Source organism: Ceratotherium simum, unplaced genomic scaffold, assembly GCF_057802395.1.
Source record: "Ceratotherium simum simum isolate JZ-2026a unplaced genomic scaffold, ASM5780239v1 HiC_scaffold_52, whole genome shotgun sequence".
In the NCBI taxonomy this organism is placed as follows: domain Eukaryota; kingdom Metazoa; phylum Chordata; class Mammalia; order Perissodactyla; family Rhinocerotidae; genus Ceratotherium; species Ceratotherium simum.
This window is the reverse complement of record NW_028261268.1, coordinates 88214-110899: the sequence shown is the minus strand read 5'-3', so window position 1 is coordinate 110899 and position 22686 is coordinate 88214. Positions and strand designations below refer to the sequence as shown.

The following is a 22686-nucleotide window of genomic DNA, read 5'->3' as shown; positions in this document are numbered from 1 at the left end:
CTCTGGCTAGGAAGAGGGGCAAGCATCCAGGTGAGTGAGACAGGCGGGCTGAGAGACCGGGAAAGCACATGAACTAGGTCCAGTATACTGCACAGTGATAGGAGATGCTTGAACCAGTATATCAAAAGCTTTATTATGAACTTTCCATGTGTAACTTTGATCTCATATATGCAAAGATCTAGTTTGACAAGAGAATATATGAGTTTTTACTTAAAAAGCCATGAATAAACTCAGTTATAATAAGTAGAAGAGGGAAAATCATAAAGAAAAAAGATGAAATAAATAAGATGGGAAATGGACAAACCTAAAAAAATCAATGAAACAAAAAGCTGGTTCATCACCAAGATCAATACAATTGATATAAAGCTCTAGCTAGACTGATCAAGAAAGAAAAGCACAAAAACACAATATTAGAAGCACAAACAATATCAGAAAAGAAAGCACATGATTACAGATTCTACAAACAGTAGACAGATAATAAGGAAATATTATTGTTATGGGTTGAATTGTGTCTTCCCAAAAGATACGTTTAAGTTCTAACCCTGGCACCTATGACTGTGACCTTATTTGGAGATAGGGTCCTTGTAAATGTGATCAACTTAGGGTGAGGTCATTAAAGTTGTCCCTAATTCAATAGGACTAGTGTCCTCATAAGAAATGGAAACGGCATGTAAAGACAGAGACACACGGGTAAAAATGCCATGTGATGACAGAGGCAGAAATTGATGAAGGTGGCTACAAGCCAAGTAATGACAAGGATGGACAGCCACCACCAGAAGACAGGAATAGGCAAGGGAAGTTTCCACACAGTCTCAGAGGAAGCATACTGACACCTTGGTGTTGGACTTCTGTCTTCCAGAACAGTGAGGGAATACATTTCGGTTGTTTTAAGCCATCACATTTGTGGTCCTTTGTTACTGCAGCCCTAGGAAACTAATACAACTTGGAAAATAATATGTCAATAAATTTGACAATTTAAAGCAAATGGACAAATTTCTTGAAAGATAAAAATTATCAAAATTGACAAGAAACAGAAGGTCTAAATAGCCCTAAGTCTATTAAAGAAATGGTATTCCTAATTGGATACCTTCTCCCAAAGAAAATTTCAGACCTAGATTATTTCACTAGTAAATTTGATCAAACATTTAAGGAATGAAAATATAAATCCTATCGCCCCAAAAGAGATAGATATTTAAAAAATGCCACATGACTATATAAGGCAGGTATTTCTCCAATGCCATAACCATAAAAAGACATTTTAAAAATGAAAATAACAGACCAATATCCATTATGAATATAAACACAAACTTCCTTAACAAAACATTACCCAAGAAAATCTAGCTTTGGGTATCCTACAAAAAAGTAGGATAAATACAGCATGACAAGTGGCATTTATCCAAGAAGTGTAAGTTGTGTTTAACATTCAAACCAATCAAAGGAATCTACCGTATTAAGTGACTAACAGAGAAAATCTATAGAATCATCTCAATAGATGCAGAAAATCAAATAACAAAAATCAACTCCCGTTCATGATGAAAGACTCAATCAATAATAAAAGGGCATTTCCTCAACATGATAAAGAGGATCTACAGAAAACTTACAGCGGACCTCACACATCATAGTAAAAGACTAAACACTTCTCTATGTAAGACTGGAAAAAGGCAAGGATGCCTACTATCATCACTCCTCCCCAAACAGAGGTCCTAACCAGTACAATACAGCAAGAGAAAAAATGAAAGAAAAAGATAAATAAAACTCTATATACTCATAGGACATGATTATGTACATAGAAAAGAAAAATTCTGAGGTATACAAAAGGAAAAAAACAATCTACAGGAAATAAGTAAATTTCGCAAGGTGAAAGAACATGAGGTTAATTTACAAAAAACAATTTCATTTCTATAAACTAATAACAAATAATTTGGTAAAATGTTAAATGCCATTTATAATAGAATCAAAAATAAAAATTTAACAAAATACATATGAGACCTATGTCTTGAAATGTGTCATATTGCTGAGAGAATGTTAAAAAGACCTAACTAAATGGAGAGAGAGAAATCATATTCATGAACTCTAACACTCAAAATTGCTAAGATAACAATTCTCCCAAATTAATCTACAGATTCACTGCTGTCCCAGGCAAAATCTCATCAAGAATTTTTGAAGAAATGTTGAGAAAATACAAAATCCCAGAATAGCCAATATACATTTGAAAAAGAACAAATTTGGGGGATTAGCACTTCTGACTCCAAGGCTCACTATACAGCTACGTAATGGAGACAGTACAGTATCACTGCAAGAACATGCATAGAGATCACTGAGACAAAATAGAGAATCCAAAAAGAAACCCACACAGATATGGTCCATTAATTTTCTACAAAGTCACCAAAGTAATTGAATGGAGGATATGGAAGTCTCATCAACAAATAATGCAAAAAAACTGGATATCTATATGAAATAATAGTAAGCCTCAAACCTTTTCTAATACCCAAAAATTAATTAGAAATGGGTATAGTCTAAACATGTAAGTTAAAACTATAAAACTTCTAGAAGAAAACATAGGAGAAAAGTCTCTATGATCTTGATGTAGGCAAAGATTTCTTAGATAGGACATAAAAGGTACAAAAAACAAAGAAAAAAATGATAAAGTATGCTTCAACCAAATTTTAAAATTTCTGCTTCTTGAAAGACACCATTAAGAAAATGGAAAGTGGGGGCCAGCCCCATGGAGTAGCAGTTAAGTGTGCGCACTCCACTGTTGGCAGCCCCGGTTCAGATCACAGGCGCACACCGACGCACCGCTGGTCAGGCCATGCTGTGGCGGTGTCTCATATAAAAAAGTAGAGGAAGATGGGCACGGATATTAGCCCAGGGCCAGTCTTCCCCAGCAAAAAGAGGAGGATTGGCATGGATGTTAGCTCAAGGCTGATCTACCTCACCAAAAAAAAAAAAAAAAAAAAGAGAGAAAGAAAGAAAATGGAAAGGGAAGACACAGACTGGGAGAAAGTATCTACAGTGCATATATCTAACACGGGATTTGTACCCAAGTTACATAAAGAATGTTACAACTCCATAATAAGACAGACAAGCCCAATTTTTAAAAGGTAGAACATACAGTTCAATGGAAAATGATTGAACAGACACTTGGCTGAACAAAATATATACAAATGACCAATAAACACTTGAAAAGATGCTCAATGTCATTAGTCATCAGGGAAATGCAAATTAAAAACCACAATGAGATATCATTACACATCCACCATAGTGGCTAAAATTAAAATGACTGAGAATATCAAGTCTTGGCAATGATACGAGGCTACTGGAACTCTCATATGTTGCTACTGGGAAAAGAAAATGATGCAACCACATTGGAAAACAAACTAGAAATTTCTTATAAAAGTAAACATGCACTTACCATAAGATTCAACAATCAAATTCCTAGGTATTTAATAAAAAGAAATGGAAACACATGTCCACACAGAGACTGGCACATAAGTGTTCATGGTAGTTTTATTCATAATAGACAAAAACTGGAAACACATCAATGTCCATAGGTGGATGAACAAATTATGGTATATCCATACAATGGAATACAACTTAGTAACAAAAAGAATGAACTAATGATACATGAAAGAACATGAATTAACTTCAAAAACATGCTGAGCAAAAAGAAGCCAGATACAAAAGAGCACGTGGTGTATGAAATTCTACAATAGGCAACACTTATTTATAGTGAGAGGAAGCATATCACTGGTAGCATGGGGCCAGGTGGGTGGGACGGGGCAGAAAAGAACTTTTGGAGGTGAGAAAATGTTGTATGTCTTGATTTGATGGTATTTGAGAAGTGTATACATTTGTTAAAAACACATTGATCTCATGATTTAAAGTCGATACATTTTATTGCATGAAAGTATAAATCTAAAGTTGATTTTTAAAATATTAAGATCAAGAAAGAAAAAAGTCCTGAAGAACTTTCCCAGATTAAAGGAGACTAAAGTGACATCACAACTAAATGTATTGCAAAATCCTGAACATAGAGGAAAATCACCTATAAATGACCTTGTCGAGACAGATGACAAAATTTGAATACGGATTATAGATAAATCACAGTACTGTAGAAATGCTAAATTTATTGATTTTGATAATTGTACTATGGTTATACAAGAGACAGTCCTTGTTCTTGTAAAATATGTAGACAAAGGAATATAATATCCCAAATTTATTATCAAACGGATCAGTATGGAGAGAAAGAGAGAGAACTGTAAAGCGCAGCTAGAGCAAAATACAAACAAATGGTAACTATGAGTAAAGTTTATATGAGAGTTCCTGGTATTATTGTTTCAACTTTTCAATAAGTTTGAAATCATAACAAAATTAAAAAAAAAAAGGAAATGAGAGGTAAGCATCTAGATGGGGAATGGGCAGGATACCTATTTTTTCATTCTTAATTGTGCTATCTCCTCAAGCCTAAGGCTATGGAAATGATGTACCCTATGGGTAAGGAACAGATCCAGAGTTCTCTGACTGGCTCTGTGGGTAGTTCAGGGAATGAAGAAGAGACACTTTCTCAGGGTCATTAAAGAGAGGGGTAACTGATTTCCAAAAACAAAATCTTCCCCTCTTCCCCAAGAAGACAGCCGGCATCTGATCTCTTAAATCACAGCCCAAAAGAGCATTTTCTTCCTCTTCCAACTCATCTCTTTTTCCGCAGTGGAATAAGTCCTGCTGTCAAAAACATTAATTTGTAAATAATCACAAATTATCACAGGAAACAAAATGACAAAATTCCATTTCACCCTTTCTTCTGTGTCTACTTGAAGCAGGCAGTGGAAACACAATCAAATCTCTTCTCACAGATACAATTGAAAGTGTTAAAGCAATAAGTATTTTCTATTCTTGTTGAGCTTAAAAATGCACATCCTTCTTTCCCAGTCGGCAAACTCATTATTGGAGAATTACTGTAGAACAGAAAACATATATGGTCCAGTGTTGAATTATGAAGCTTACAATAACATAAATCATCATCTTTTCAAGTGTGTTGCCTAAAGATCTGGAATATGGAAATGTTAATCACGACTTCATCACTAAAAGACTTTCCTTTGCTCTAGCCTGTTAAATAGAATAACAGCCTCTTGATCACACCCACAATCATCCATCTTATTCCACATTGGGAGTTTTTGGTCAGAAGGCAAAATTACCTTGCAGCAGTGCTGAGGGATCATGATATATAGCAAAATTGCTTTCTCATGTTAATTTTTTTCAGTAAAAGTGAGAGATGAAAAAGAAGAAGAACTTAATTTCTGTGACAGAGATAACCAGGTCTCATGTTCATACACCTTAAAGAGAAAAAGCAGAATTGGAATATAGCCAGAGATGAGGTTATTTAATTGAGGTTTTCATTTGTTTTGTTTCTTTTCCTTCCCTACCCCATAGCTAATAATTATTATTATATTAATAATAATAATTATTATTTCATGACAATCCCTTGAAAGATGTCTAAAAGCAGGACTTCTGCTTCAGCAAAGTGGTGGATTAGATACCAGTATTATCTTACCGTTGAAACAGTAAAATGATGAATAAAGAAAAATTTAAATGTACTTCAACAAATTTATGAACTGGAAAGAAACAAATTCATACTCAGGCTGAGGGTTAAGTAAAAGTGGGAACATGGAAGCGTAATGGAAGCTCTGAAGCCAGTTTTTCACTTTATTGATGTAGTAGGCTGAATAATGAATTCCACCCAAGATTCTAAATAGAAGACAAGCCATAAAGAGTTGAGACCCCAAAGGAATATATCTTCAGTATAAACCACCCAAGAACTGTCTTTGAACATTGCACTTAGGCAGAAGAGAAAAAGAATAATCCTACCTAAGACTTCAAAAGATTAAACCATCTCTCATAATTTGCATTTGCTGTATTATTTAAGAATATTCAAATCTGCTATAGGAATGAAGAGAAACAAACAAGGATGATAAATGAAACTGAGTAGCTGGTAAGTCATAGGCAGAACACATAGGATGTATGAAGTATGTATGAGTAAGTTGGTAACCTCTGAGACATGTTAGGTATAGATATAGAAAGTAGAGCATATGAAAGGTAAACATAGGAAAGGATGAAAGAACCAAGTAGACACTAAATATAATACTCCAAATATACATGATGCACATATATACTCAACATTCATGAGGTCTCCATTTCCCCCACCCATTGGTGACACTATTTCTGGTCCCCTGCCTAAGAAACTCAGATAAAATCCATAGTTGCTCATAAGGTTTATTAGAACACTGCAGCTGAGGTGAGGCTTACATGCTCCTGCATCTCCCCAGTAGAGAAAATGTGTATGCTGGGCACAAGAACCTTCTATCTGTTGGGCCCTTTTACTCAAACCTCAAGTCTGGTCCTAGAAACCACACCATCATCAAGAAAGGGTTATGCAGCAGAGAGAGGCAGGCCATATGAAGATTGCATAACCTAGGATTCAGGTGATCCTTTCACCAATTTGCAACTTATCCTAAGTGTGACAACCTATCGCATCCCATCCAAGTCTGAGAGCTATTCCATTTCCTTCCCCTTGAATAGTGCAACGTGGTTTAAATTGATTTAATTAACTGTGCAATTTAAGTGTATTTATTTGGCCCATGAGCCTTTCTGTTCTATGATGTCTGAGATTGTTTGCCTGAAAGTGTACTTACAAGCTATGGTCACATTAAGGTAAATTTGTGTATGACATCTTTTGTAGGTTTGCAGCCCAGATCTATACTACTTGCAAGGCTCATATTTAGAATTAAAAGCAGCCTTGGAAAACTGGTGATGTCAGCATCATGGCAAAATGAGCTCTTCCCTTAGACTCTCTTCCCTAAGATACAATGAAAAGGATATTCATAAACCAGCAGAGGACATTCACACAACAGTATAAATGTCTGAGAGACCCACGCAGCCATACACCTGAAGGTGGAGGTGCTGAAACTTCCAGGAGGCAGTGGAAGGAGGGAAAGGGATATCCTCTCCCTCTCCCAACTGCAGCAACCCTGGCACACTCCAAAAAGAAGACATAAGTCTTATAAATATATATGCACCTTACACAGGAGCACCAACATACATAAAGCAACTTTTAACAGACCTAAAAGGAGACATTAATAGGAACACAACAATAGTAGGGGAACTTCACACCCGACTTACATTAATGGATACATCATACAGACAGAAAGTCAACAAGGAAATAGTGGAATTCAATGAAAAACTAGACCAGATGGACTTAATAGATATATATAGAACATCCCATCCAAAAACAGTAGAATGCACATTCTTCTCAAGTGCACATGAACATTCTCAAAGATAGACCATGTGTTGAGAAACAAGGCAAACCTCAATAAATAAGAAGATTGACATCACAATGAGCATCTTTTTTGACCATAACGTTGGAAACTAGAAATGAACTACAAGAAAAAAGCTGAGAAAGTAACAAAGATGTGGAGACTAAAAATCATGATACTGAACAACCAATGGATCATTGAAGAAATCAAGAGAGAAATTTAAAAATATCTGGAGACAAATGAAAATGAAAATATATCACACCAACTCATATGGGAGGCAACAAAAGAGATCCTAAGTGAGAAATTCATAGCACCCAAGCCCACCCTAACAAGAAAGAAAAAATCTCAAATAAACAATCTTAAACTGCACCTAACATAACTGGAAAAAGATGAAAAAACAAAGCCCAATGTAGCAAGAAGGAGGGAAATAATAAAAATTAGAGCAGAAATAAACAAAATTGAAATGAAACAAACAAACAAAAAAAGCAGTAGTAAGGATCAAAGAAATTAAGAGCTGGTTCTTTGAGAAGATAAACAAAATTGAAAAAACCTTAGCTGGACTCACTAAGAAAACAAGTATGAAGACACAAATAAATAATATTAGAAGTGAAAGAGGAGAAATTAAACAAATACCACAAAAATACCAAAGGATTATAAGAGAACACTATGTATGAAAAACTATATGCCAACAACTTGGACAATCTAGAAGAAATGGATAAATTCATAGACTCATACCTCCCATAAGTGACTCAAGAAGAAATAGAAAATCTGAACAGGACAATCACAAGTAAAGACACTGAAACAGTAATCAAAATCCTCCCAAAATGTAAAAGTCCAGGACCAGACGGCTTCTCTGGTGAATTCCACCAAAAATTCAAAGAAGATTTAATACCTATCATTCTCAACCTATTCTAAAAAATAGAAGATGGAACACTTCCCAACACATTTTAGAAGGCCAAAATCATCCTGCTCCAAAAGCCAGACAAAGATAACAGAAAGAAGGAATATTACAGGCCAATATCGCTGAAGAACATAGGTGCAAAAATCCTCAAAAAAATATTGGCAAACCAAATACAGCAATACATTAAAAGGATGATATACCATGTTCAAGTGGGATTTATATCAGGTATGCAGGGATGGTTCAACATCAGCAAATCAACCAATGTGATACACCACATTAACAAAATGAGGTATAAAAACCACCGTAAGACGTTATTGAAAGAACTTGATGATGACATAAAGAAATGGAAAGGTATTGCATGCACATAGATTGGTAGAATAAACATAGTTATAATGTCCACACTACCTAAAGCAATATGCAGATTCAATGCAATTCTAATAAGAATTTCTATAACATTCTCCATGGAAATAGAACAAAGAATCCTAAAATTCATATGAGCCAACAAAAGACCCCAAAAGCTAAAGCAATCCTGAGAAAAAAGAACAAAGCTGGAGGCATCACAATCCCTGAATTAAAACTATGCTACAAAGGTATAGTAATCAAAACAGCATGGTACTCGCACAAAAACAGACACACAGGTCACTGGAATAGAATCGGAAGCCCCGAAATGAAACCACACATCTACAGACAGCTAATCTCCGACAGAGAAGCCAAGAATATACCATGGAGAAAGGAAAGTCTCTTCAACAACTGGTGTTGGGAAAACTGGACAGCCACAAGCAAAAGAATGAAAGTAGACCATTATCTTTTTCCATACACAAAAAATTAACTCGAAATGGATTAAAGACTTGAGGGTAAGACGTGAAATTATAAAACTCCGAGAAGAAAATATAGGCATTACACTCTTTGACATAAGTCTTAGAAGGATCTTTTCAAATCCCATGTCTACACAGACAAGGGCAACAAAAGAAAAAGTAAATAAATGGGACTTCATCAGACTAAAGTGAACTTTTTGCCTTGCCTTCTGCAAGGCAAAGGAAACGATGACCAAAGTGAAAATGCAGCCCACCAGCTGGGAGAAAATATTCACAAATTATATAGCTGACACGAAGTTAATCTCCAAAATTTATAAAGATACACAACTCCACAACAAAAAAACAAACAACTCAATCAAAAAATGGGCAGAGGATATGAACTGACATTTTCCCAAAGAAGATATACAGATGGCCAATAGGCACATGAAAAGATGTTCAACATCACTAATCGTCAGGGAAATGCTAATGAAAATGACATTGAGATATCACTTTACACCTCTTAGAATGCTATAACTACCAAGAAAAAAATAGCAAATGTTGGATAGGATGTGGAGAAGAGGGAACCCTCATAAACTGCTGGTGGATTTGCAAACTGGTACAGCCACTATGGAAAACAGTATGGAGATTTCTCAAAAAATTAAAAATAGTAATACCATACGAAACAGTTATCCCACTACTGGGTATTTATCCAAAGAACTTGAAATCAAGAATTCCAGGAGACTTATGTACCCCTATGTTCATTGCAGCATTATTCACTGTAGCCAAGACATGGAAGCAACACAAGTGCCCGTTGACTGATGAATGGATAAAGAACATGTGGTATATATGCACGGTGGAACACTACTCAGCCATAAAAACAGACAAAATCGTGGTGCCAGCCCAGTGGCATAGCAGTTAAGCTCACTCGCTCGGCATTGGTGGCCCCAGGTTCGCTGCTTTTGATCTCCCACGCGAGTCTATGCAGCGCTTATCAAGCCATGCTGTGGCAGTATCCCACATAAAGCTCAGGAAGATGGGCACAGATGTTAGCCCAGAGCCAATCTTCCTCAGCAAAAAAGAGGAGGATTGGCAAGAGATGTTAGCTCAGGTCTAATCTTCCTCAAAAGAGAAAAAAAATTACAAAATCGCCCCCTTTGCAGCAACATGGATGGCCTTTGTGAGTATTATGTTAAGCAAAATAAACCAGACAGAGAACGACAAACACCATATGATTTCACTCATATGTGGAAGATAAACAAATACATGGACAAAGAGAACAGAGTAGTGGTTACCAGAGGGCATGGGGTTGGGGGTGGGCATAAGGGGTAAATGGGCACATATATATGGTGACGGATAAATAATACAGTACAATTGAAATTGCACACTGTTATAAACTATTATGACCTCAATAAATATAATAACAAAAACAGTGGCCCTGACTCATAGTGCCCCAAGGCATCCAACAAAAGCAAATTCTTTCTTGACGAAGTCATCTTCATCTCCATCCTTGACTAATTTCCACAGCAGCTCAAAAATGAGAAAAAAAACCACTCAACACTACAAAGAAAATGGCATGGTGAACAAAAACCAGCAGAAACAATAGAGTGGACCCACAAAACTTCAAATCTAAGAATTATCAGACGCCAAATATACAATGAGAACATTTAGTATCTTTCAAGAAATAAAAGACAGCTTGAAAATATGAGTAACTAGAAAGATTTAGAAACATAAATGGGAATTTCTAGACATAAATAATATAATACATAGTTCAGATTTTTTAAAAATCATTGAACAGTTTAACAGCAGATTATAACTAAATGTAAACCCAAGAGTTTACAAAATACTGCACTTCAAAATAGAAGAACCATAGTGCAAGTGTGTGCGTGTGTGTGTTTACTCACATATATTTATATTTATAAATACTATAAACCAATAATGTAAAGGAGTTTCAAATGAATTCTTAGGATGCTCAAATATTCATTTGAGGTTGTGGGAGGGATCACTTTGGCTGAGTCAGGATGGTCTGATCATTTCATATCACTTTATGATTTTGTTTTATTTTGTGTACCTCGTAACACATACTTCTGAGCATGTGTTTAGCATCATAATTTTATTATTATTAATAACTCTGTAGGATGTATCTTTTATTTTTTAAGTATGCTTCCTAAAACACTTTCTTAATCATTCTACTTATTCTTACCACTGATGGCTACTTGAAAATGAGTTAAGCTGTGCATAATAAGAGAAGATTCTTTTTAGATACAATCTTCCAGCCGTAACACCAATATTAGACTTTGAATGCATTCCAGAGACTTACATTCCAGAAGATGTGTCATCGTCAATCCATGTCCACTTCCTTTCCTCTTCATTATATGATAATCCAATCCAATAGCTATTTCCATAAGTCTGGGGTTGAAGGAAGGCCTATAAAGGAAAAAAACATATCATGTGACTAAATTCCCACCTGTCAGATGAATGAAAGTGATAGGTAAAGGGGCTAACTGTTTCTAAGGCCACTACTCTGCTACATCATCCTTCATCCCTCCTTCCTAGAAAACCTTCTCTCTCCTCAAACCTTGTATTTTCATTTTGCAAAGTAATTTTCTCAGGGATTATTTACTTATGTTAAAAATGGCTGCCAGTTTCACAGATTACTTAAAACATGCAAAAATTTAAAATCTAAATATCTCAGAATAGGAGATTCATTAAATAATTTTTGATCTTTATAAAACCATTCAAAATCATGCTCCAGAAAAATACTTAAGGATGTAGAAAAATGATCATTACATATTCTTAAGTGAAAACAGTTATCTTCAAAATAAATTTATTAAAACAAGTGTATCTGGGGAGATGTGCCTGAAAGACTTCAGCCTTCAGCCTCATAAGAAAAAGACGGGCTGTAGTTCAGTAGTTGGAAGAGGTGAAGGGAAAAAGGGCAGCATTACGAAATATTTACTGTCCAATAATATAATATAGAAAAGTGACACATTACATAACTTTTGAATAAGTGATTGAATGTATTTTAAAATATTGGTTTAAATTTAACTGTGTTTTACTGCAACAAACATAAAAAGTTATTTTATCAATTGATATCCTAAATTCTTTTATGTTGTGATTTAAAACATCTATTAGATTTGCATATCAACTTTGTGTTGTTTTCATAAATAATAAATAGAAGTTTCAGGCTGATCTTTACAAACACTTCTCTATAAAAACACATTTTATGTACGTAGATAGTTGTTACTGGTAATAAATTAAAAAGATAGTTTAGAAATTGTTGCCACTGTATTTTCTCTTTTTATTATTCTTTTTGAAAGCTACACATCTTGATGTAATATATAAGAATATTGATCAAGTAAATGTTACCTACAGATGCAATGAAAATCACCATAAGGCTAATTTGTAAAAGTGTGAGCACTTTTACATTCCTCATTATTATCTCCCTTTTGCAAATAGGAAAACTGGGGCCCAGAGAGGTTAAGTAATTTACCCAAGGTCACCCAGACAGAAACTGGATTTTATCCCAGGTAGTCTGGCCCCTGTATACCTAACAGAAACTACTAGACTGTATTGCCTCTGGGTTCTGAGTCGCCACTTTATAGGAAGAAATAACTGCTGGTTCCAGGCTGCAATTTACCAAAGGGTTAAGTACTTCTTTGAAGGAAAAGCACACTTCTCCGAGAGCAGGTCTCCTATAGACTCCTTAGAGAGGGAGGTGATTGCAAAGACGCAACCTGCACCTGCAAGGAGGTTTCCATTTTAGAAATAATATTGGTCATCATGATAGATAATACGTATTGAATGCTTAGTAACAAGATCATACACCTATTAACAGGCAGGAGTCACCTGGGAGACTCAATTACACAACTTTTGCTCATTCAACAGACACAACACAAAGAATAACTGAAGGTCCCTCTTTCTGGACCCCTCCCGGTCTTCAACATCTTGGGTCCAAGGAAGAGAGAAAGAGTCCAAGGGAATAAAAGTGAATGTAACAAACCATGATACCTGTTCATCTTTATCATTTATCTTCAAAAGAGATAAATTGTAACTTTGGCAAGTCTGTTTACATCCCTGCCAGGTTTTAACTTCAGTGGTAAAATAATAACAGTTTACTCCACGACAGGACCAGCGGTCTTCATAGAGTTTGCCTACAACATATAAGGTGAAACATTAAACTTCTTGTCATCTGGAATTCTGTTAAGCACAGGAATATATTTATCAGTCCTCTATAAATAAACTCTTAGCTATAAATAATGATAATAAGAGGTTCATCAATATTCTGGAAGGCCTAGAGATATTGGCACTCCCATATTCATTGCAGCGTTATTCACAATAACAAAGATATGGAAACAACCCAAATGTCCACTCAGGGATGAATGGATAGAGAAAATGTGGTATATACATACAATGGAATATTATCCAGCCTTAAAAAAGGAAATCCTGGCTTGTGAGACAATATAGGTAAGCTTGAGGATATTATGCTAAGTGAAATAAGCCAATCACAGAAGGAAATACTGCATGATTTCAATTACATGAGATATAAGAAGTAGTCAAACTCAGAGAAACAGAAAGTAGAATGGTGGTTGCCGGGCTGGGGTGGGGAGGGGGCGGAAGAATGAGGAGTTGTTGTTCAATGGGTATATAGTTTCGGTTATGCAAGATGAATAAGTTGTAGAGATCTGTTGTACATCATAGTGCTTACAGTTAACAATACTGAATTGTGCACTTAAAAACATGTTAAAAGTGTAGATCTCATTTTAAGTGTTCTTACCATGCACAAACAAAGGAACATGAGGAAACTTTTGGAGGTGATGGATATGTCTATTACCCACACTGTGAATGGTTTTACAGTTATGTGCAAAGGCTAAATGCATCAAATTGCATATATTAAATATGTGCAGTTTTTGTATAATAATAACTCAATAAAGCTGTTTTTAAAAATAATAAAATAAAATGCAAAAAAAAATATTCTCGAATGCCTCCTAAATAAAATAAACATTATTCTTTGTGTTTTTTTCCTCCTCATGTATCTTACAATAAGAAATTTTTAAAATAATATTGACCCTGTAGTAATAGAGAGAGTCAAATTCTACTAACTACCATACCTAAATGATATTAAATGTGCAAAATATCTTTGTAAACTCTAAATCATAAACAAATATTTATTAGTTGATTGACCAGGTCAGTTCATTTCATTGTTATGCATGATAAGGGAGTCTATTGTATGAGATTTCATATTCTTTTTTTTTTTTTTTTTTGGTGAGGAAGATCAGCCCTGAGCTAACATCTATTGCCAATCCTCCTCCCTTTTTTTTCCCCCCAAAGCCCCAGTAGATAGTTGTACGTCATAGTTGCACATCCTTCTAGTTGCTGTATGTGGGATGCGGCCTCAGCATGGCTGGAGAAGCGGTGCGTTGGTGTGAGCCCGGGATCCGAACCCAGGCCACCAGTAGCTGAGCGCGCACACTTAACCGCTAAGCCACCGGGCCGGCCCAAGATTTCATATTCTTATCTCTTGGTAGTTTATAATGGTATCATCACACAGAGTCGCACAAGCATCAACACTGGTGAATCTTGCAGATGTGCTGCAGGGAATGTGTATTGATCACAAATAGACCAAATACCTGAAGTCAGGGCAGAATGGAAACACACACACACACACACAGTTATCTTTACAACAGCATCCAAATAAAAAGCCTTGTGCCCATTGTAGCCTCAGTATATTTTTACTGATAGCCTCCGTATTTCATGTCAGTGACAAACTGAGAGTGTCTAATTGGCCCACAGTTCCAAAACGACACAGATTTTCAGGGGAGCAGACATACTATTTCACCTTCTGGGTGCAGTAGGAATGCAAGAACTGCCATTGAGTTTTGTAAGCATAGGGCTCTACTACTCCAAACATGGCTTCTGGGGTCTTAATCCTATGTTGGAAACAAGTAAACACAAATACCCATACTACATCTAAGACGCACAAATTAAAGTTGTCCAGTAGACACAGATCTCTAGCATATACCATAACCCTTTTGTTAGGCCTCAAAGCCTCTGGAGGGGGAAAATATAATGAAAAATCATGCAATCTTTCATTCAAGATTTCCTCCTGTATCCAAAATACCTGTATTTTGCAAAGACTTTGAAAAGCTCTCCTGTTTTCTATGACATCTCTTCTTTTCTATAAAGAGTGAGTCCAGTTCCTTTTTCTGCTGAAGGGTTTCATTTTTGAGAATGTCATATTCTAAAGTCTTATTCAAAAGCTTCTCTTTTAAGTAGTTGTCATTTTGTATATTGTGGCACTTTTGACTGAGATTTCGTGGAATTGCCTCCTGTTGGTGCTTTTCTTGAGTACACTGAAAAACTAAAATTAATAACATTCATATAATACAAAAAAGTACTCATAATGCTTAAGTGTTGGAATTTGATACAAGAGAAAAAGTCTCACTTTGACAACCAAGCCATTTCATTACTTTAATTATTAATTTGGCATTTAGAAAGTAACACCTCAATAAACTGACCACAGAAATAGAAACATCAAATTTCCCACTATTAGCAACTTAAGCGTAGAAGAAATAAAATAAGGTATCTGAATGAAATTATAATGGTAACACCTTACCGTTCAGTTTAGTTTTGTGTGTGTGTGTGGAAGATCGGCCCTGAGCTAACATCTACCAATCCTCCTGTTTTTTATTTTTTGTTGAGGAAGCCTGGCCATGGGCTAACATCCATGCCTATCCACTTTATATGAGACGCTGCCACAGCATGGCTAGCCAAGCGGTGCATCGGTGAGCACCGGGATCTGAACGCGCGAACCCCGGGCCACCATATCAGGGGATCTGAACGGGCGAACCCCGGGCCACCATATCGGACCGCGCACACTTAACCACTTGTTCCATCAGGCCAGCCCCTCTGTTTAGTTTCTTTTTAACTGTTAGCGCATCATGTACAAACAGGCGTTAAAGCAAAAACCAGTCTATGAATATTTAGTAACATGTTTTCTGAGTATGAAAATCTGCACTAATAACATGAAGAAATGGCATCGTTATTATTGGAGTAGACAGAATATCTGTAGGAGAAAAGAGAGGAAGATCCAAATATTTAATTTTATCTGAGTGTGTCATATTAGTGATTTTCTCTAAAGATGTCAAGGAATTCAAATAAACAATAAAGGTCGAAGTCGAGATCATCTAACATCCATGTATAAAATCATTCTTTTTACTAAACAATTTCTTCATTGTATACTTAGAAAAAATCAAGAGAAAGTCATAATTTCTTTTGAATAGTTGTTTCTCAAAGAATGTCTACCTAAAATTTACAATGATCTAAGCTCGGAAGGCAGAAAATTACTAATTCCTTATCAGAAGGAATGTTACCATGTATTATACAGAATGAGAAAGCTTATTACAGGTGCAGTCATTGGAATAGGCAAATAAAATGAAAATGACACTGAGATGTGTCTGAGGAAAAATCAACAAGATAGAGCCACCTGGGGCATTCCCCCATTACAGCCAAGGCACAATGGTAGGAGCCTGGTTAATATCTGCAGAATTGATGGTTATTGCTGTTACTCAGACTTGAAGGATATATTTCAATTACTCACTCTTTGTCTCCAACACTCTGACTGTCACCAAAAGAAGTAAACAGAAGATTCCAAGAGTCACTACAATGAGATGCCATGGCACTGAAAACTCTTTAATTAAAGAAGGAAGAAAATAATCATTAGGAATAGAGCCTGGCCCACTGCTAACCTTAACCTAGGACACCATTTGGCACAAAAAGACAGTCTTCTACCAAAATTTTACAAAATATATCATACAAATGGATTTAAATTTGTGATCTAGTCATTACAGTTTTAAAGTTTCAGATTTCTGACTGACATACACCCATTGTGGAAATCCTACACACAAGAACAGTCCTATAGGATTTTAAAAGTACATCACTTACAAAAGCACATATGGCAACAGACACAATACACTTTTATGAGAATCCACACCGACATGTATACTCCTTCCTGTGATCACTAGTAATCAGGAAAAGGACAAAGCAGTCAATAATCTTGAGAAATTGGTGGCCAATAGTGGATATTCTGAAGCTGCAAGTGTGATTGGGGTTCAACCTTAAAGGAGTTTCCAGAAATCAACTTCCCTTTCTTTTTCATCAATTCTATTTAGCTCTAGTCAGTACTATATTGATCCTCCTACTTTTGAGGTCTTCAGTATCTAAAAGTTATATCTCTGTCACTAAATTAAACAGGTAACACTTGTTCTCTGTTTAGAGTTTGTGACGAAATTTGAGGGGAGAGAGAATAGAAAAATTAGAACGTGCCTTTTGATTTGAATATTTTTGCTTCTTCACTGCCATCGAGTTTTGATAAATATTTAAGACATCTAAAATATCTTTTTTCTGGAAAAAACATTGTTTCTAATGAATATTTTTCATTTCTCATTTTTTAAGACTTTTATTTCTCCAGAAGATGCAATCTTTTCTCGGGACTCTAGGCTGGCCTTTTTTTAAAGGCCTCATAAATTCCTATTAAGCAAATTTGAATGAAAATATTCTATTACCATCTCAAATTTAAAAGAATTCATTAATTTCTCCATTCTCACAAACTTTAAAAAAAACAAAGACTTGTTCTACTAGTCTACATAATTATGATTTCATATTACCATCTGAGAACTTAAAGCACAGATAGGAACACTTTTTTCAAAAGTCTAAAGTTTGACAATCCATAAGAGACAGGTGAATCTAGATGCTTAAGGCAGATACCTTTGTCACGAGTTTTCCCAGGACTTGGAGCACTACCAGGCCTTGATCTATTTTGTGACTCTGAAGGAGACCGAAGAACTCTCATGGAGGAAAAAATCACTTCCTGATTGCTCATGTCTAGAGTAAGAAGAGAAATATGTTTTGCATTAAAACTTTGCCACAGGATGATTTCTGCCTAAAGAAAAATTAATAGGTCAGTCTATAGGCGCATACCAGGATTAAGAGGCATGTGTGTATATTTGTATGTGTATGCGGGTGTGTGTTTATTAACTCCCTAAAGTGCCTAAAGCATGTAGACTGAGCTTGATTTATTTAAGAAATGGAAAACCTTTCAATGTCTCTGGTAAAATTATTTATAGTCCTCATGACTACTGTCATAATTATTAGAAAATAGGGAAAGAATTTTCTTGAAAATCTACCTATGGGGTGAATAGGCAGGGTCCTATTTACCCAGCCAATATAGCTCAAAATGTTCAACATACATGTACAAATGTTAGGCAGAATTTTTACCATCCGAAATTACTGAGACACTTTTAAAACTATCAATTCAAAAAACAAAAATTCTATGTTTTTGAAATTCTGAAAAAATATAAATATCTTGGCTTAAGAACAACTTAATATACATGTTCAGATCTGGATATAAATATTAAAAGGTTTTTGCATTCTTTTCAATTACAACATGACTCTATCAGAGTGTTTCCCAAAGTGTATCTTATACACCATCTGGAAAAGACTTATTGAGAGTTCACATTGCAGACTGGTTAACATTCCAGATTCCAGTGCCTCATGTGAGATGTGCTGATTGGAACTCTCTTAGGTTGGAGCCTAGACACTTGTATTTTTAATCCCAAATGATTTCACATATATTAAAATTTTTGGAAATAATCTTCTATAGTATGATGTTGCCAGAGAAGCCTACGTGAAAATAAATTCATCTGGTTGCAATCATTAGTTAATATCCATAAAGAATTCAATCTATTCCAATCTCTGTCCCTATGTGTTTGTTTATTGTTGTTATTATCTACTACTTAATAAAGGAAATCACCAATGTTACTGCAATAAACAAAAAATTAAAAAAAAAAAAGAATTCAATCTATTAATGATATTAATATAAAAAGAATATTTTAAAGAGTAAATACTTAAAATTTACTTGCTGATTATATTAATCAGTGTGAAAAGATGACATCCAGAAAACAAGAAATATGGAAAACAAATTACACATGTAACTATTCTTTTAAAAGTGTTTTTAATTTATAAAATTTTCTAAACTCAATTTTCCACATTTTCTCTAATTCCCTAAGGAAAAGGAGTCTTTTCTATTACAGAATCCTTTAAGATTGATAAGATAATATGTAAATCATTAGACCCAAACGAAAAGTAATTAACCCCCCCAAATCCCTCTTCATTTAGATAGCACAAAGCAAAAATCGTTGTGTGTTGAAAAAAAGAAAATAACTTTCTGTGAATAGTGAACTGCAGTATTCACATCCTTCCGAGTTAACACAGCCCTAAAGCAATCAATAGAGAATTCTTTCTCATCAATCCCATATTCATGACAAGTCATTTGTAATAAAATGCCATATTCCTAGAATATTTTCTTTATAAGTAGGACTGATAGTATACCCAGGTACAAAGATCTGAAGGAATGAGAGCAGATGTTACCTGTGTCTGTGCCATGCAGTGATGCAGGTGGAGGAAGCTGACCCGAAAACAAGATTGGAGAAGTTGGTCTTTCCAATCCGGGATCCCTGGGGTGCGTGAGAGGCTGCAAGACGGAAGGCAGAAATGAATTGTCTCTGAGTGGTACTACAACTCAAAATTTTCTGCCCCTCCTCTTGACCAAAGTGGTAAAAGGAAATTGTATGATAAAAGCTGAGGTTGACGGGAAAGGAATAATGGTCATGAGCTATATCTTCCTCCATTTCAACTAACCAACCACTTAGTACTCTTCACAAAATAACATTCAAAACCTCTATTTGAGGACTGAAAAGATAAAGAAACACAGCTTTGTAGAAAACAAAAACTAATATCTTTAACAAAAACCAGCATGCTTAAAAGACTACTAGTAAGAACAAATGATTAAAATGTATACGTATAAATATACATACACATATACACATAAGAAATATTATGACTAGACTCTTTACCTCTTAAATAATTTCTTGGAAACTTTCTCTTATATGTTGCTATTTGAAAAAAAGGTTATTTCTTTTTTCCATTTATGTTTATTGCAGATAAATTTATTTTAGAAATTATTTTAAAACATCCATAATTCCACTATAAAAATTTTGGTGTATATTCTTCTAGGTGTTTATCCATAAATTAGGTTTACAATGAAAGTTGTTATCACTTACACAATGTTTTTGATCTATTATTTTCTAATAAATAAGAATTTATTCACTTAAAAATTATTTTTCTGATATATGACTTTAAAAGCATATGTAGTTATTACCCATATGGATTATACCATATTTTTTTAGGGAATCTCCTACTATTGCACATTTAGGTTGTTCCCAAATTTTTGCTAGTATTAAAAATATTTGGCCTGGACTTTTGAATATTTTCTTAGGAAAATTTTTTAAACATGAAATTATGGAGTCAACGGATATATAAAATGAAGAACTTTGATACATATTATCAAATGTCATCCAGAAAATTTGTTCCCATTTATGTACCACTAAGTTCTGTATGAAAATGTTTGCTATTGATTTCTAAGAGATACTGGTGAATTATTCCTCTACTTAGGTTTTGTGTGCAAATCTTACTTCATGAAGACCTACAACCTTCCAGCTAAAAGATATTCATTTCTAGAACTCTTGTTACCATGAGCCGGACCCAGCCAGAATACACCCAAATCTCTCATTGACGTTCAATTTCGTTTGACACAGGCCCTGTCGATCTTCTGATATACCTCTATGAGGCCCATTTACATTGCTCTTCAAATCAAGTGACAGTGGTTAATATGGAGTGTAGAGGAAGAGCAGTGAGATGTGGGACACAAGGGGAAATTGATTATGCAGAGACAAACCCACACCTACTTCACCAACTTTGACTAAATTCCTTGTTTTTTCCTTTCGTCTCTTACCCACCTCTAGCCACAGCTAAACCAACACACTTTAGAAGGCGTCCCCATTCATCAGTTTACTCATGGCACCACCTCTCCTCCCAACTACTTTACAGACACGGTCTACTGAGTGTTCTTACCACTAGGACCCAGTCTAGTTGTCTGCCTGTTGTTTGTCCTCAACTGGCCTACTTCTGTCCCCCGATGAAGTCCTTAATCTCTGAATCACCACTGAGGTCTGCCACTTGTCACCATGTGCAGTCAGTCTGCTGAATTACCTCCCAGAGACTAATTTAATTCAATAATATAAGCAAAGTTTCATGAGTGGAGTCTGGACACTTCAGGAATACTTGCTGCTGGGCATTTTCTTCTCTTTACCTTAATCCTGGATTGGCTTTGACAATCACAAAACAGAGAAAGATCCCAGCCCTCTATCCCAATGCCAAAATTGAAGAAATAAAAGAAGCTCTGCTGAGAGAACGTAGGGTGTAGGGGTGGGAGAAAGAGTAATGGTTGCCAAAAGGTGGCAGAGAGAGACACTATCATTTATTGGAGGACCTACTGTGTGTATGACCATACTGAAACCATCAACACTGACAACTATTTATTATTGTCCCCATTTTACAAATGAAGAAATTAATGTTGAGGTTAATTGACTTGGCAAAGGACACATTATTGCTAATTCTTGACCCGTGTTTAAAATCAGACCTGACTGAATACAAAGAGCACAAATGGACTATGGATTGAAAAGGACCTGGATTTTCAACAAACCAATGCCACAAAGCAGGAATTCTGGAACCAGGCAGATCCGGCCTCAAATACCAGCCTAGTTTCTATGTGTGACATGTGGCAAGTCACTTCTCTAAACATTGAATTTACCACAGTAAAATAAGGATAATATTTTAATAATATTTAATATGAGATAGGGTATATAAAGTGCCTAGTATATATAGTAGACACTCATTAAGGGTTAAATATTATTATTTGAGGTCCAAGAGTCAAATACTTTCTAGCTGTATAAATTTGAACATGTTCAATAAAAATATCACTCACTTCATAGACTTGGAAGAATTCAATAAGTTTATCACTATAGATAGGATTTCTTAGACTTAAATATAGGTAAATATTCATTTTTTGATCTCTCTCCCAAGATGCTATAAATAGTGGAAAAGCCAGGACTGCAACCCAGAAATCCTGACACACTGATCTGGGTTCTCCATCCTAACACATCAGGTTTGGAGTGCAGATGCTTGAAGGAAAGTATGTGTATATTGGGGGAAGGGATGCACATTACTATAATTTAGGAGCTGAGAATCATGTGGCAGCATATAACTACCTCTCTAGAAAAGCCATTCTGTAACCTTAGATCTGATTATTTACATCTTGCTTCCCCATAGAGATATTGGTAATGTTGAGCTGTTTCTCCTGTTTTGATTTATACCCTTGTAGCTGGTGGAAGGTAGACAGGTACAGAATACTTTTTTACACTTGCATAATTGTCTGTCTCCTCTATATAAATTCCATAGGGCGAGTACATCTGTATTGTTCATTATTATAACTGCAGCACGTAGAAGAGATACGATGCCTACATCTGTACTCGATGAATATGTTACAGTTAACAGAAATTGACTACAAAATCTAGTTTTTTCAGTTTTAGAAAAAGGCAGAATGAAATTAATGATTGAAACGACAAATTGTGTAACTGTTCCCTCTAAGCACTAGTTTCTTTTTATCCCTAAACTCTGAATTTCTGGAAAAGGTAAATTTCTTAAATGAGAAGACAACCAGCATCAGAATAACAGCAATAACTTCAGATGGGACCAACGGAAACTCCTAGCATGGCTCTTTAAT

The 22686-nt window shown here is 35.3% G+C and overlaps 1 protein-coding gene across 1 annotated transcript; it reads right to left on the bottom strand.

Moving 5' to 3' along the window:
• Positions 1 to 4810: 4810 nt before the first annotated feature.
• Positions 4811 to 22372, bottom strand: LOC147911168 (T-cell surface glycoprotein YE1/48-like). Its single transcript, XM_087428471.1, has 8 exons — positions 22328 to 22372; positions 19434 to 19536; positions 17772 to 17888; positions 16606 to 16695; positions 15127 to 15366; positions 13017 to 13159; positions 11326 to 11432; positions 4811 to 4958 (listed from the first exon to the last, which is right to left on the bottom strand). The coding sequence occupies exons 1-8, from the start codon at positions 22370 to 22372 to the stop codon at positions 4811 to 4813; spliced, it is 993 nt and encodes a 330-aa protein (XP_087284597.1).
• Positions 22373 to 22686: the final 314 nt, after the last annotated feature.

Bases quoted from the DNA above. Each gene is read 5' to 3' on its own strand.
- LOC147911168 (XM_087428471.1), bottom strand. From the start codon at position 22,372: ATGTACTCGCCCTATGGAATTTATATAGAGGAGACAGACAATTAT. The intron at 13,160-15,126 runs GTATTTTGGATA...TATATGTTGTAG, and splicing joins AAAGTCTTTGCAAAATACAG to GCAAACTCTATGAAGACCGC. The intron at 11,433-13,016 runs GTATCATGGTTT...TTTCCTTTATAG, and splicing joins TAAATGATAAAGATGAACAG to GCCTTCCTTCAACCCCAGAC.